Raw genomic sequence first — 15,917 nt, forward strand, 5'->3', positions numbered from 1 at the left:
GCAAAGTTATCTTTTTAATACTGACTCACTCATTATGTAAATAAATAGAGATACGTATAATTTTAATTAATAAAATAAGAGATGAAAATAAGAAACAGCTCGAAAAAATATTTAGCTCTACGAAATAAACGTTCTCTAAAATAAATACAACGGAGCATAATTTTAAAATAAAACTTTTTTTATTAATTCATATCTGTATAATTCATTTTACAGTCCAGTTATATTATTATTTGTCATTTCAATGGCTTTACTGTCATCATTGTCATATAACCAGTTTATTAATAAAGGTTTATTTTAAAAAAACGTCCAATGAGATTCCACGTCGAAAGCCCTCGTCAGCGCACCGGTTCGACGCATGCGCAGATGACTAACTTCCTGTTTCCTGACCGCTGAATAACAACAACAGCAGACTCTTCTCTCTGTGCTCCGTGCGTGTTTCCCCGTTCTTTAATTTCAGGTGATATCTGTGTCCGAGTCCACCTGTCTCACCTGTCCGTCTGTCTGTCTACATGCGCGCTCCCGTGTGCGCGGCGCTGCTGGTGTGGGTGCTGAGCGATGCGGCGGCTCGTCAGTTCTCGGAGGAGGAGATGGCTGCTGTCAGGTACGAACACCAGCTCCGTCTGGACTCGGTTTAAAGTTGAGTTTTGTGCAGACACCACCCATCCTCCCTTCATCACGTCAGCTGGAGCGCTGAGTGAAAGCACACAGATTTGTTTAGGTGATGTAAAGAATGTACGCTGGTCCTAAACAACCTTAAACAGCGATTCTGCTCTCATTTGTTTGCGTGTTTGTCTGCCTGTGTCAGTAATGTGAGAAGCTTTTATTTTGAAAAACGTTGACAGTTATTCTAAGTGTTAAGTGGTTTCTTTTGCTTGCTTTTCTGAAATTCTGTTAAAAAAGTTGATCTGGCTTCAGAGCGTTTCCATTTTGATTTTAATATATGTTGAAATATTTGTGTACTTGGATGTTTAACGTTTTTCACACGAGGGAAAAATTGCAGAATCCAATTTTCACTGAATTAGTGGCATCTAAATTTGAATGCTTTGATAAATTGTCCCGTCCTTAATGTAACAAACTTCATCTCTCAGACAGCGCATCAAATCCATGTTCTACCACGCCTACAACAGTTACCTTGACAACGCCTTTCCCTATGATGAGCTCCGCCCTCTCACCTGCGATGGACAGGACACCTGGGGCAGGTGAGGCAGTTTAAAAATTTGAATGTTAAGTACACTTTACTGCTGTTTAATTTTTTTCTGTTTCTGTTATTGCAGGTAATCGGTTCAGTCCGTCTGTTTGTTTGTTTAGCGTCAACAGTCTCGAGCTGATTTAATTAAGGTTAAAAATTGGGTCAAGTTCAAGGTCACAACATGTGAAAATCAGCAGAAACTTTGTATTACTCACAATCTTTTCATGGATTGTTTTCAAACTTCACAACACTATAGCAGGCCTCAGGGGACATGAGGATCTAGGTTGGCTAAGCATTTGACCTTGACCTTCACTGTTAGCACCTAAGGTCAAAGTTGACCTTGAAAAAAAAAAATAAAGAAACCATGTTGAGTATTATTATGTATATACACTATTATTTCAATACAAGGTCCTACGACGTTACGATGACCCATAAAGTTTCACAAAGTCACACAGCATGAATATAAAATCTCAAGTTTCTACAGCTGATAGAAGCCAAAGTTTTCAGTCAGTTCTGCTCCAATCATACGGGTGAAGATAATAAAATCGATTAATCATCTCCCAATTTGAAATCGATATGTTAGTCATTGGGGGACACATGCAGTTTCTTAGTTTAATCTGACGTTATAGACTTCACAATGACGCAAAAAGATTTCCAACAATGCTGACATCAGCATGCTTAATAAAAACATCACCGTTTTAATAGAGCGTGTGCCTTTGAGGGAGATCTGAACTCTCTGGGCGCTCTTGTTTCTTTTATTTTGTAGTTATAAGACACTTCCTGTCTCAACAGGACACAGTTAGCACACGCCGAACCTTTAAGAATTTCTTTTACCTTTCTGTGATTTTTATCACTTTCTGAAACCATCAGGTCACATTTATGAATGTATTTAGTGTATTCAGGTGAAATTAGTTAATTTTATTTCCCTTTAATTAACGGATTCAAGGACAGATTTCTCTTAGAAAAGTTTAATGCATTTACTGCTTTTTCCAAGCTTTTTTACACACATCACATTAAAAAATTGTGGCTTTAACATTAAATTATACAATTATGATTTTTCTCTTGTTTATGTATTTATGCAGGGGGAAGGAAGTTACATTTAGACAAAGATAAAGAACAAAGAATTTCAAAGTAAAACATTGAAAATATCCTCTTCAATTAAAGTGGTTCAGAAGAAAACGCTATGTAAGGTTAAAAGTTCTTCTATTAAGTTGTCAGAAACATTAAGAGTAATAAAACCCCTTCTGCTCTTTTCTCCACAGTTTCTCGCTCACTCTGATTGACGCCCTCGACACTCTGCTGGTAAGATCGGAAATAGACATTTTACACTTACAGAACCTTTAACAAACACTGATGAGCAGATGTCGTACTCCTGTGCCGTGACCCGACAGTGGTTCGATGTGTTCTCTCTCTGAAGGTTTTGGGAAACCATACAGAGTTCCAGCGAGTGGCATCGCTCCTCCAAGACACCGTCGACTTCGACATCGACGTCAACGCGTCCGTGTTTGAAACCAACATCAGAGGTACTGACGGACGATTCAGAGTCTGAGAGGAAACTCATGTTCAACATTTAAACTGCTGGTTTTATAAATGCTGCACATCTGGGCCCAGGAGCTGTGGCAAAGGAGCGTGTCCACCTCAGGTTAAAGTGTGTGTGTGTGTGTGTGTGTGTGTGTGTGTGTGTGTGTGTAGTTGTGGGTGGTCTGCTGTCAGCCCATCTCTTGGCGAAGAGGGCGGGAATGGAGCTGGAGCCCGGGTGGCCCTGCTCAGGACCGCTGCTGAGGATGGCCGAGGACGCCGCCAGGAAACTGCTACCTGGTGTGTTCTGGCATTTCAGACTCTAAAGTTTTAATGAACTACTTTGAAAAGCACACATGAATAAATTAATGAAATTTGTCTCAACAATAAATCAGCGTTTGAGACTCCCACCGGCATGCCGTACGGTACGGTGAACCTTCTGCGTGGCGTCAGTCCCACTGAGACACCGGTCACCTGTACCGCTGGCGTGGGAACCTTCATCCTGGAGTTCGCCACACTGAGTCGACTAACGGGAGACCCGACATTTGAGAACGTCGCCCGCCGAGCCCTGAGAGCCCTGTGGAAGACCAGATCTGACATCGGACTGGTAAATAAAGTGTCTGCTACAACCGTCTGCTCACATCCAAAAGTGCAAACATGGCAGCTAAAGTCAGAAAAGGCCTGACATGAGCATTTGTATAGGGTGTGTTGAAAATGGAGAGTAGAATGAATGGAGCCACTGATAGGTCAGCTAGGCTTCCTTGGCTAGTCAGTGACATTAATTTAAATAAAAACAAAAACATTTAAATATGCTGATTTTATAAGAAAGTTTCTGTGGAGGGCATTGTGCTAAAGTCCTGGAGCTGATGAAGGAGCAATCCTGCCAGAGCTCGCTGGCTTTTAGCTGAATCAGTTAATAAAAAAGGAACAGCCCTCCTACCTGTTTCTCTCACCTGTCTGCCCGCCCAGGTGGGGAACCACATCGACATCGTGTCCAAGAAGTGGGTCGCTCAGGATGCCGGTATTGGCGCGGGAGTCGACTCGTACTTCGAGTATCTGGTCAAAGGAGCTGTTATGCTGCAGGATGAAGAGCTGCTCAGCATGTTTCAGGGTAACCGTCACAGCGCTCTCCTTCCTCCTCACAGCAGCTAAGCAATTTCCTGTTTTACTAAAACAGGAAGACAAATAAATTTGTGGAGACAAATAAAATAATTTTTCTAGTCTGTAAATAGTCGTCAGGGTTGGTTTGTCTGATTGTTCCAGCTGCATAACTTCTGCACTTTCTGGCAAAAGTTTTGTGAAAGCTTCCATTTGATGCCTCCGTGCTAACAAACAGAAGGAAAACCACACATCTGATCTCTGATCCTGTGATGCCTTTTATCAGCGTATGATCGAGCCATCCAGAACTACACCCGCTTTGACGACTGGTACCTGTGGGTGCAGATGCACAAAGGAACCGTGTCCATGCCCATTTTCCAGAGTCTGGAGGCCTTCTGGCCCGGCCTGCAGGTGAGTGAACACACAAACCCAGTCTTTAACTGGAGGCTGTTAACATATAAACAAAGTTAAATCTGTATCTGTGTTTTAGTCTCTGCTGGGAAACCTGGACAGTGCCGTGAGAACTTTCCAGAATTATTATTCTGTGTGGAGACAGTTTGGAGGACTGCCAGAGTTTTACAGCATCCCTCAGGGTTACACTGTGGATAAGAGAGAGGGCTACCCACTGAGACCAGGTCAGTCCACGAACAGACTCCTCAGCCTATCGCCTTCTGTCTTCGGGGTCATTTCAAACACGTGTCATTGAAAGTCCTGTGACAGCTATGTGAGCAATTTGTAGACAAAGACAGCAAATGTTAATAATCCTCTGACAGGTCCGTCTGTGGAAACCTTCAGCTGGTTGAGTTTTAGTATCTTGAGATAATCTGAACTAAACAGCAAGTGAATAATGCTTTTAGAGATGGGCAACAACACAGAGCTTTATAGCAAAAATAAACCATTGTTTTTCCCCAATGAGTGAATTATTGAGTATTATTATACACACACAGTGTTGCTCCTGAGTTCAGCCGTCATCATGTCCCACCCCCTCAAGCCAAAGCTTCAGAAATCTATTACTACCTTACAGGACAACCCCACCTTTTTATCGGGTTTACGCGTGTTTAATAAAACATTTATGCACGCATGCACTAATGTTGGTGTAAGTGTCTGGTTGGAGAAGCTATAAGAGGCCTGAACGCAGCAGCAGGTGACAGCCATTAAAAGCTATAGAGGAGATGAACCTCGAGGAGTTGATGTCAGTTATCTGGGTTTAATAAAAGTGTAGTTTTTGGTTGTGTTTTCAGAGCAGCATTAAGTGACAGACCAGCTGACAAACGCTGATCTTCCTTCTTCTGTACGTGTTTCAGAGCTAATCGAGAGTGCCATGTACCTGTTCAGGGCAACAGGTGATCACACCTATCTCCAGCTGGGCCTCGACGCTCTGGAGTCCATCGAGAAGATCGCCAAGACGCCGTGTGGATACGCCAGCGTAAGTCCCACCATCAGTTTGATTGGCTCGCCTCAGTTATCAGTTTGAAGTGCTCCTGATTTCTAAAAAAAGAGCTCATGAGTGAAGTTTTCCTCGCTCTTCTTCCTGCAGGTTAAAGACCTGCGAGATCACCAGCTGGACAACAGGATGGAGTCCTTCTTTCTAGCTGAAACCATCAAGTACCTCTACCTGCTCTTTGACCCCGCCCACTTTCTGCACGGCGGAGGGACGGAGGGGGACGGGTCGTGGGAGGAGGGTGGAGAGTCGGGGGAGTGTGTGTTAGGGGCAGGGGGGTTCATCTTCAACACGGAGGCTCACCCTCTGGACCCAGCGGCGCTGTACTGCTGCGGCCGGCACGACCAGGACCACCAGGAGCTCCAAGACATCCTGCTCACCCTGTCGCAGCCCGGCAGCCAATCAAAACCACCTCCCAAACAGACAGAGGGACAGCCGGGCAGCCAATCGGAGAGCATCGCTCTGAAACCCGGAGAGAAGAAGACGCCCCCTCTGCTGTCCTGCCCCGTTCAGCCGTTCAGCGCTCGGCTCTCCATCCTGGGACAAGTTTTTACCGACAACACGTGAGACTGTTCGACTTCCTCCGAGCGTCTCGCCCTGAGCGACTGTGAGACCCCGAATTTCGAGGTTTCCGATTGTTAAACTGTTCAGACATTCCTACACAGATCTACTGTGGTTCGCTTTTTGTTGCTATGAAGGATCTCAGGACCTTTGCTGTGCTTTGTCGACTCAAATGTAATTTAAATTAAAGAGAAAATATATTTTTATTTAAAACAAATGTTATTTGTTCTCTATTTTACACGGTTGGTGATGAGGTGTTTTTTGTGCAGTACAGGGCTTTTGTTTGGTTCTCTGAATTCCTAACAGTGTGTCGGTCACCACTATGACTCCCACTGGGGCATGGACGCACCACCTTGGGGTGGTGGTGGGGGGTGGTTGTCCTGCGGTGTCTGGCACTGGGATTCTCGCAGCGGATTGGTTGGTTCCTTTGAGGATGTCGGGTGGTGCGTCCATGGATGGCGATTGCTCGGTTTCGTCCATCTGACGGGTGGTATGTGTCAGAGCCACACCCACATCAATGCCAGGACCCAAACAATATTTCCTTCATATTTTAGTGGTTCTGTTGTTGTGGCTGATCGCTGTAGTTTACAGTTGTTTGTTACAATAAGTGGCACACCTTCAGCTTCTGTGAACCTGCCTCCATTATTCTGTGAAACCTGTTTGTTTATCCTGTGTGCGTTTACTGTCGTCGATATAGTTACATCACAACATGATCCTCTACACCAAAGAAATAGAGAAATGTCTGAAGGTCATCACAATATAAGGTTTTAATGACTTTGATGTGGGATGATGTACAACCATGCAGCTCCACTGTAGAGGTAAATGTGTCTAACTACAGAAACGACAGTCAGGTCACAGAGCTTGAGCAGTCTGCATTAACTTCCCTTTGCACCATTTAAGGTTTCATCTTCACACAGAGTTTCTGTGACCAGCCAACAGTTTCTGAAATGTGGGGACAGATTTATAACTTTCCAAAACAGACGGGAAGTGTTTTCCCCTCTAAATCCAGGATCCAGACCTCTGAGTACAAAAGACAGGAGTCAAACTGATTAAACTTTAAGTGTTTCTATGAGAGTAGTTAAAATTCTGTCAGAGTGTTGACTGGATTGCAAATGGAGCTTTGTGCAAGTTTACATCCCTGCCAGCAGGAATCAGGAGTAATAATGGGCTCATGTTCAGGAGCCTTTGTCACTGTGGTTACAATAAAACCAGCAGACAGAACAATAGTCCAACAAATTAAAGAATTAATAGCACGTGAGCGTGCTGGCAGTGTTTGTGTGGGCCGTGTGGGTGTCTGTGTTCGCAGCAGCCAGAGGGAGGCAGTGTTTCGCCTCCATAGTGCCAAAGTATGTCTGGCATCTGGGAGTCAGGATCCTACAGAGACGAACACGTGTCACATTATACAGAACACAAAATCATGAGCCTTCTATAGTTTTCGTAATGTCTGCTTCTTGGACTGATTTCATGTAAACCATTCGTTTCATGCAACATTTGCCCCGAGAAGCACAGCTGCAAGTGACTGAATATTTATTACTGATTAAAGTGTACATGACTAACAAACACAGTGGTTTGTTTGTGATCCAGTATAGATTACAGTTTATTACTAATGAGTCCCAGCATAAACTTTTCCCGACATACAAACAAAGATGATCTGTTGATGCTTGGAATAATCAGAAATTAAGTTGTGTGATGAGAAACAGCTACAGTGCAGAGCCTCGTGACAGCAGACTGTGCAGGTCGAATGAATGAAAAGCACAAAGTGTGATCCAAGTCACATGATACTTTTTTACATTTAAAAGAGGACCTGTCAGCCTGCCTGGCCAGACGATTCAAAAAATGAGGGAGCCGAGCAGCAAATCCCCGCTCATCATTAATGACGAGCAAGCAGCAAAAGGCCCAAGTGCCAAAACTGCAGCGCTGCTAACAGCCACTTCAGGCTGACTGCAAAGTGAATCAGCGCCCACAGACTCACAGGTTAGTGTCAGACTTTGAAGTGCTAAAAACTGAATTCATGGTGGATCGTTTCCTCCTTGGTTAATAGTTTTTGTTGTTTTTATTTTGGACTGACACAGAGACGGGTAGCTGATCAGTGGCTGCCAGGCCTCATTTATGCTAACTGGATCTGTGCTGTAGATCTCAAGCACCGGCTGGGCTCACAAAGAGTGTGAAAATACTGCCAGTAACCAAACCAAGGGAAGCTTTTAAAAAGGAGCAGTAATATTTTCTAGTTAATTCAAAGACTCACAGGTAAAAATCAGCAAGTATTGGTTTAAAACCTAACCCTAAAAATGTCACCAGGAACCTGCTGGATCATAAGCAGTCCAAACTATTTGGACTAAATGAAAATACCGTAAAGTTGCATAGGGAGGAACATTTTGTGCATATGTGCGGTGACAAACGGGCTGAGCACTGCCTTTGTATTTTGCACCTGAATATGCAGCGACAGAGTAACAAATGTTCTACATGAAAAGTGAAGACGTCATCTTCAGGAAGCAGAATGTTGTCATTAAATTCAAGGCTATGATTGTCTGTTTGATGCTCTGGAGGAGATCTGTATGAGGGAGACACGAACAAACAAACAAACCTAATGATGATTAAAAACTTTATATCCTCAGAGATTTGTAGCAGTTAAAATGGTGAAAGGCAGTTTTAACAGAGTGATTGTTTCTGGATTACATGTAATTAAACATCAACTTTTCTTGGTGTGTATCCAGTTTTCCAGCTCTTCAGTTTCCACACAAACTGCTGATCTAAATTACAGACTCATTTACCAGCAGACAGTTTTCATATGGAGGCAAACGAGTCAGGGCAGGGCTGATGGCTGTTTTCAGCTGAAGTGGTTCTGATTCAGAAGACTTATAGATCCTCCATCCTCCGTCTTCCCAAAGTAATTGATCATCTTTCCACAAGAGTTCAAGAGTTTGTTGGATTATCTGATTATCTGGCTTCATAAGCTGCATTTTGACGGCACCGTGGTGGCTGAGTGGTTAGCACTGTTACCACAATGTAAGAAGATTCAAACCCACCCAGGGCCCTACCGCGTGGAGTTTAACCCATGTTTGTGCCAGATCATCCCACCTCCCCCTGCCCAATTTCCACTGAGGACACACTCACAAAGTAAGAATTTCTTTCAGTCTGTCCCCATACTCTGCAACCCGCCAGGGTTGCAGAGTATGGGGTGCCTACTGGGGTCAGCGGGGAGCTGGCCCCAGGAGGGGTCACTGCCCTCCTTCCTTCCCTCCCATCTCCAGCTGCCTCCCTCTTCCCGCTCCACCACAATCACCCACACATGCAGGGCCTTGGGGTAGGGGTGTGTCACCAGGGTGCAGAGGAGACATCCCCCCTCTGTCCCCTTCTGGCTGCCTCTGCCTCAATTTTATCCCACACCTTAGACATTCACACTACTCACACTCTCATTACACATACATATAGGATCTTGGGGGTGGGCACGCTACACGGATTCCAAATTACCATCAGGGTGTACACTTCACCCCTGGCGTTTGCCCACCTCTCAATTTTAAATACACGTGAGACATTGAGGGCTAGCAGGAGGGCTATACGCTTACCTGCTGCTCTGGCAGGTAGCTCCATGCCCTCCTGGGTTTTAAATGCACCTTAGAACACACATACATCAACACTACATATGAGCGGGTGGAGGGAGGTTTGAGTCTTCTCACACCCCGTTCTCTGCAGCCTGCTGGAGCGGGGGCTAGGAGGAGGAGTTGGCCGTCCGACTGGGGTCTGGAATGTGGGGCCTCCCTGCTGCTGCAGTCAGGGCAGTCTGCTTCTCCCCACCGCAGGGAAAAAGGGTAACACCACCTGGGTCTGGGCGCAGTTTCCCCTCCTGGGGCAAGGGCACCTAGACCCGGGGCTTAGAGTACGCTTGGGGAGTGTGATTGTGTGTACAGTGTCTCTCTATGTCTGTCTCCACGTTGGGTGAGTGTTGAGTAATTGTATATGAGAGCATGAGGGTGGGAATGGATGTTTGTATCTGTGTGTGCCTGTTTGTCTGTGTCTATATGTCAGGTTGGGTATCAGACGCCACCTCTCTGGGGACATCTCAGGCCCTCCAAGGTTTGAGGCCCATCTCCCCACCACTTCCCCTGCCGGTGGCAGACGCCTCAGACATCGGTGCGTTGGTGGTTCTTTGTGTCCGGGGTGGCGCCCAGGTACCCACCGGCTCACTCCTTGGCGGCTGCTTATCGGGCATGGAGCCTGGGGCTCGCTCGGGCCACTTCGGGATGGGGTGCCCTTGGCCTCGGCCCGGGGCGGCTCGGTCACTCAGGCACAGCTGGCTGCCGGGCGAGCTCACGGGCACGTCACTGCAACCCCCTGGCTTCTGCTCACGGCTGCTGAGTGACCCCTCATCTGGGACTCTCCTCAGCTCTTTCTGGGATAGTGGCGCGGCTGCCCCTCTGTTGGTCTTCCTTGGTCTCTTGTGTTCTCGGGGCCTCTGGATGTCTGGAGTTTTGATCTCCTCCATACCTGCCTCATGCCCTGGAGGATGGGGCAGTGGCCCCCCACACCCTCTAGCAGATCATTACATGAAGGAACCTTTTAAAAACAAGCGCGTTCATGCTCACAGGTGTACACACGGGTGATCACACACACAAACTACACCCTTTTTGGCTCCTACCTCAAAGCACACACTGCGCTGTCGATCTCACGTGCTGCACAATAATGTTTAATATTTAGTATTTACTGTCATATTCCCATATATCATTGTGATCTTGTTTATTACTCTCGTTTTCTTCTGCTTGCTTTCTTTTTCTTTCTCAACAGGTGATCCAGGTGATCGATATATGTATTTTTTTGTCTGCTTATTCTGTTGGTTTTGTTTTTGCCCTTTTCCCGTCCCTCTTCTCAGGTTTTTTCTTTCCTCTTTCTTTCTCCCTTTCTTTCCACCAGTCAAAAGAAAAATTTTCTTTTAAAAAAAAAAAAAAAAAAAAAAAAAAAAAAAAAAAAGAATTTCTTTCAGTCACGTGTAAACCTTTATTATTGGTGAAAGTTCACATGGTAAAGTCAGCCCTGCCTCATCCTCCTTCTGAAAACTAATGATGTTGTGATGATGTTGTGTAGAACATGTGTTGAAGCCAACGAAGACCCTAAAACAGGCTTGTCCAACTCCAGGCCTGGAGGGCCGGTGTCCTGCAGGTTTTAGATCAACACACCTGAATCAAATGATTAGTTCATTACCAGGCCTCTGCAGAACTTCAAGAGATGTTGAGGAGGTCATTTAGCCATTTAAATCAGCTGTGTTGGATCAAGGACACATCTAAAACCTGCAGGACACCGGCCCTCCATGCCTGGGTTTGGACACCACTGCCCTAAAACAAGTTTTCACTGTGGCCATAGATCAAGGAAGCTGAGTGACGTCGATGCAGAAGTCCCTTCAACCTGTCTTATTTCTGATGGCCAGCAGGGGGCGACACCTCTGGTCGCTAATAGGCTTGAATGGGAAAGAGTTGTCGAGTCCCTTTGCTCTGTAATCTCAGTAAACGTCCCTGATGACTTTATGGGCTCGGTCACTATTTTCAGTGTTAGTGAATCACATGTTATATTCATTTGATCAACTATGGCCCCTGTTAGGGTCAAAAAGGTCAAAAAACTCTCAGTTGCTAATGTCAAACACAAGCCATTAATCAATTAATCAACACTTGAAGTTTTTTGTACTAGTGAGACAGAACACCTGACACTGAATAAGTGAACACAGCCAAAGGTGGTGAAAGGAAGACGAGAGGGTTTAAAATACAGCAAAGACAGAAATCTGTGTTTGTTGGAGGGTCCACACGGCCGGCTTTGCTGTGCAACTCTAGAAGTAAACAGAAGCTTTGTTTGTTCACAGGGCAACTCCACAGAGCAGATTTAAGTTGGAGTTGAGGTCAGTGAGGAGGAGAACGGACCAGCATCAGAGCTGACTCTGGTTCTGTTCAGCAGAAATCCCCTCTGGCATTGAGGGTTGGACTCACCCTGCTGTTTCTTCTTCTCCTCCCCTCGTTTTATAACCTTTTAACATCCCTCAATCCTCCATCACTATTCTGCATCTCTCTTTTCCTCCCCTCCTTCGTCCTTTCAGGGTGTGTTTCTGGATCGGTCTCCATTCATGACTCCATCATGACTAACTGCTCTGAATGTGAGCTCGACTTTGCTCCAAACAAGTCTTTAAACCAGATTAAAAGCATTCATACCTCCCTTCCATTTCTCCACTCTGTCAGTCTACTTGATGTTGTTCTGTCTGGATTGTCGCTCTATTTTGACCTGTTTCATTTCATTATACTGCTGTTTTAAACCGTCTTATTTGTTTTTAGTACCTTAACTGTTAGTTTAAGTACTTATCCACCTGTTAAATGGTGATGTATTATTAACCATCTGATAATGCTGTTTCTGCATTGGCTGAGGCTCTCAGTGCTACAGTGCTATGTTTTTTTAATAGACTTTGGTTCATCTATCTATCTATTTATCTGGGTCAGGACTGCAGGGGCAGCACAGATACTCGGACCTCTCGGGCTGCCACCAGCTCCTTTGGGGGTGTTTGATCCATCTCAGCTGGATCCTGTTCACCCTGCAAAGGAAGCTCATTTCTGCTGCTTGAGGATGAGAGGAAAAACTATTCTGTGTAGTAGATTTTTAAACTAAACCCGTAAAAAAGGTATGCACAGCCCTCGGGCTCATGGTTTGCTGGACACATTAAAGCTTAGGACCAAAACTTTAAATAATTAAAGCCACATGACTTTTTGGGATCTTTCCATGAAATTTCCATGAAAAAACTGCAAAAATAAGCTGTGTGGACAGAGGTACAGCTTTATGATACTTAGTAGGGATAGTCATGATTTTGAATATTTGAATAGTCATTAAATTATAAACACAGAAAAGTTTATGCAACTATTTTTTGTCTTCATGGCATAGATTCATGACAGTGTAGGAAATGTTCAGAGGCTTTGACTTTGACACGATGGTACACACTTGTGTAGATCTGAATTGACCATCTCCCCGGCACCATCACGTCATCACTACCAGCCTGAATCACTGATACAGGGCAGGATGAATCCATCCTGTCATGTTTTTAGACCAGGCAACGTTTTTTGAATCTTCTTTTTCTAATTTTGGTGAGCTTGTGTGAACTGTTGCCTCAGTTTCCTGTTCTTAGCTGACTGAAGTGGCACCCACTGTGGTCTTCTGCTGCTGTAGCTCATCTACTTCAAGATTTGACATGTTGTGCATTCAGAGATGCTCTTCTGCATACCTTGCTTGCAACAAACTGGATACTTTTTTTTGTTTTTGGACCGTTCTCTGTAAAATCTGGAGATGTTTGTGTGCCCAAATTATATCATCCATCTCTGAAACATCAGACTAGTGAGGCACCAACATCCTGATACTTGGTTTGAACTTCAGCAGGTCATCTGGTCTGTAAGATTAGCTGATTATTTATTTGTATTAAGAAGCAGTTGTACCTAATAAAGTGGCTGAAAAATGAAAATAATAGATGAAGAATGTGGTGCAATGTTATGGGCGTTGTATCGGTAAAGCATTTGTAAAATTAACTGCTTCTGTATAAACAAGAAAAACATGCAACGCTGTCAAAATGTTGACACTGCACTTCTTTTTCCTCTATTAAGACTTCTCAGGGATTACACGTGTAGCTAAACTTCTTTACATTGACACAAAGGGGAGTTTCGCTGGTCTGGACCACAAAAGATTAAAGTGGGGTGGACGTGGCCCTCGATGTAAAATGAGTTTGACATCCTGGATGTAAAGGCAGCATGCCATTGGTCTGCCACAACAGTTTGGGATAAGCAGGTTCTGTCCCATTTAAGACTTTCTACTGTAACGCTGACTAACAAATGACTGCATGGTTGCACCACAGCACTAACCACTTGTTAGCAAAGACATTATCTGGGACTTTATCTGGAGCTGCAAAATTGATGTACAAAGGTTGTGGTGACCACAGACCTCAATTCTGGTATCCAGTCCCTAAAAAACTCTACTGACGTCAAGACAAGGAAACCAGAACATGCATTTTTTATGACTCAGTCATGTCACACTCTTTGAGAATGATTTACTTTGGCTCTTGTTCCTGTATTTTTTTAGCCTAAGCATCCATAGCTAGTCATGTCATCTAGAATTACAGCCAAGTTCCAGCTTCACTCATTCTTATAAATCTTTATCATTCATCGACACCTGTTTGACTGTGTGTGACTGTATCACAGAGGAGTGTCATGGTCCCAGGGTGGCTTTGGTTATGTTTTAGGCTGTCATATTCGAAGTGTTCCCTGAGTGTTCCATCTTCCTGTGCCTGTTCCCCAATCTGGGTGCTGCCTCTGTAATTGGTATTTATCTTTTGTTTACTTCCTAGTAACTTCCTTCCTGTCTGTTTGGTCTTCAGTAAATTATGTTCCTTGCGTGTTCCTCGCTGTTCCTCCACATTCATGTTTAGCATGTCCGTCATGTTTCAGTGTCTCCTTGTTTCATGATTTTTGGTTGTTGTTGATTTCCTGTTTTATTTTGGTAGTTGGTTCTTGTGGCTTGTTTGCTTGTTTCTTAGTTTTGCTTCCTTCCTGCCTGATTGTCTTGATTACCTTCACCTGTGTCTTGTTCCCACTCTCAGACTGTATAACGAGTGCTCTTTTTTAAATGTTGAGCTGAGTGCTGTTCTTCAGAGGTTTCTCTTGGAGTCTCCGGGGTTCTTAAATCTAGTTAGTCCTGCCATCCGTTTGGGGTTTATCCTCCAGGTTCATTGCAGTGCCTCTTGCTCATACCCATTGTCAGCGAAGCTCCTCATCATCTGGAGGTTCTATGTCCTGCATTTGTTTCAGCTTCTTACTGCTCCTGAGGGATCGACTGTGAAGCGAGGACAGTTTTAATGGTCAACGATGGCTCTGCACACACATGAACTCTTTTTGGACACGTTTCATTCCTCACCCTCACCTCCTTCAATCAAATGACCTTTCAACAGCTTTCAGTGCTCTCACTGTGTTTGGAGACTTTACAAGATCTTTCATCATTTGTTTCACTTTAGCTGAAAGTACCTTTCTGTGCTTCAAATTAAATGGAAAGTTCAACATTTGGACTTCAGATATCTTTGCTGCTTTCATTCTTACAGCTGACCACTCGACTTTGACTGGATCCTTCCCTCTTGAAAGTTTCTACTTGAGTATCAGGCTTTATCCTCTGATTTCATGTTCTCCTGTTTTTCTATCTTCATTTCCATTTAAATCTCTTTCTAAACATTTCTTTTAATTGTTTTTCAAACAAAGCCTCCCATCTTGTCTCTTCTCTGCTGAGGTTTTCTTTGCTTCATGCTCAGAATAACAATAACAGAAAGAGAAACATGTGGTGATGCAATCTATCTCAGCTGCTCTCTTTCCTGTAGGGGTGAAATCAGTCAGAGGGGATTTACTGCAGCTCTGCACCAGTATGCTAGATCTGAACTTTGCCAGATTGTTTTTTTCCCCCGTTCTGGATTTTAAAGATACAGTTTAAATGACTTTAGAATTCCTTCAGCAAACAACCAGAGAAACAGACCTGCAGCGATGATTAACTCCAAAAAATCTGATTTCCAAAGAGGAAGTTGAGTCAGACAGTCTCTTCAAACTGTCACTCATATCCTTTTCCAACTTCCTGTCTGATTTTCTGATTGAATATTTTTGTCACTGTGAGGTTTAAGATCTGGAAAAACCAAAGTATGTTACCAATACAGCTGCTACTCAAACACCTGAAATACTCAAATATTTTGGCCCTCATGAACATGAAGCATTAATTTAATGTAATGCATTTTTTTTCTCTTTGTCTTTGTAAGTGCCCTTTCTCACTGTCCCTTTTCCCTTCTGCTTTTCTTTTCCTTCCTCTCTTTCTTTCTCCCTTTCCTATCCCCCAGTCATGTCTGTCCCATCTGTAACAACTGAAAATAAAGTAAATAATAACAACAAAGTTTGATCAAATGGACCAATACGGCAATGCCATGATGATCCATTTGGCAAAATAAATCCATTTGGTATCCTTGTTGGTCTTCAGACAACAATTCTGACGGCTAAAGAACCAAATGGGACAGACAAAAAACAAAAAACAAAAAAATTTAATGTAATGCAACTGAAATATATAAAATCAAAGGTT

At 43.9% G+C, this 15,917-nt stretch overlaps 1 protein-coding gene across 2 annotated transcripts; it reads left to right on the forward strand.

Annotated features, from left to right (window-relative positions):
• Window positions 1–320: 320 nt before the first annotated feature.
• On the forward strand, window positions 321–7,359 carry edem2 (ER degradation enhancer, mannosidase alpha-like 2). Of its 2 annotated transcripts, none has more exons than XM_031750203.2 (11): window positions 321–601; window positions 1,089–1,199; window positions 2,452–2,491; window positions 2,607–2,712; window positions 2,882–3,007; window positions 3,103–3,314; window positions 3,677–3,818; window positions 4,092–4,216; window positions 4,296–4,440; window positions 5,110–5,231; window positions 5,343–7,356. In XM_031750203.2, the coding sequence occupies exons 1-11, from the start codon at window positions 510–512 to the stop codon at window positions 5,811–5,813; spliced, it is 1,692 nt and encodes a 563-aa protein (XP_031606063.2). In that variant the 5' UTR covers window positions 321–509; the 3' UTR covers window positions 5,814–7,356. The 2 variants fall into 2 exon arrangements, with proteins under 2 accessions (XP_031606063.2, XP_039459851.1); XM_039603917.1 differs by lacking the exon at window positions 321–601 and adding an exon at window positions 631–718 and having other exon boundaries at window positions 5,343–7,359.
• The last annotated feature ends 8,558 nt before the right edge of the window (window positions 7,360–15,917 follow it).

This window comes from Oreochromis aureus, linkage group 20 (assembly GCF_013358895.1).
Source record: "Oreochromis aureus strain Israel breed Guangdong linkage group 20, ZZ_aureus, whole genome shotgun sequence".
Taxonomy (NCBI): domain Eukaryota; kingdom Metazoa; phylum Chordata; class Actinopteri; order Cichliformes; family Cichlidae; genus Oreochromis; species Oreochromis aureus.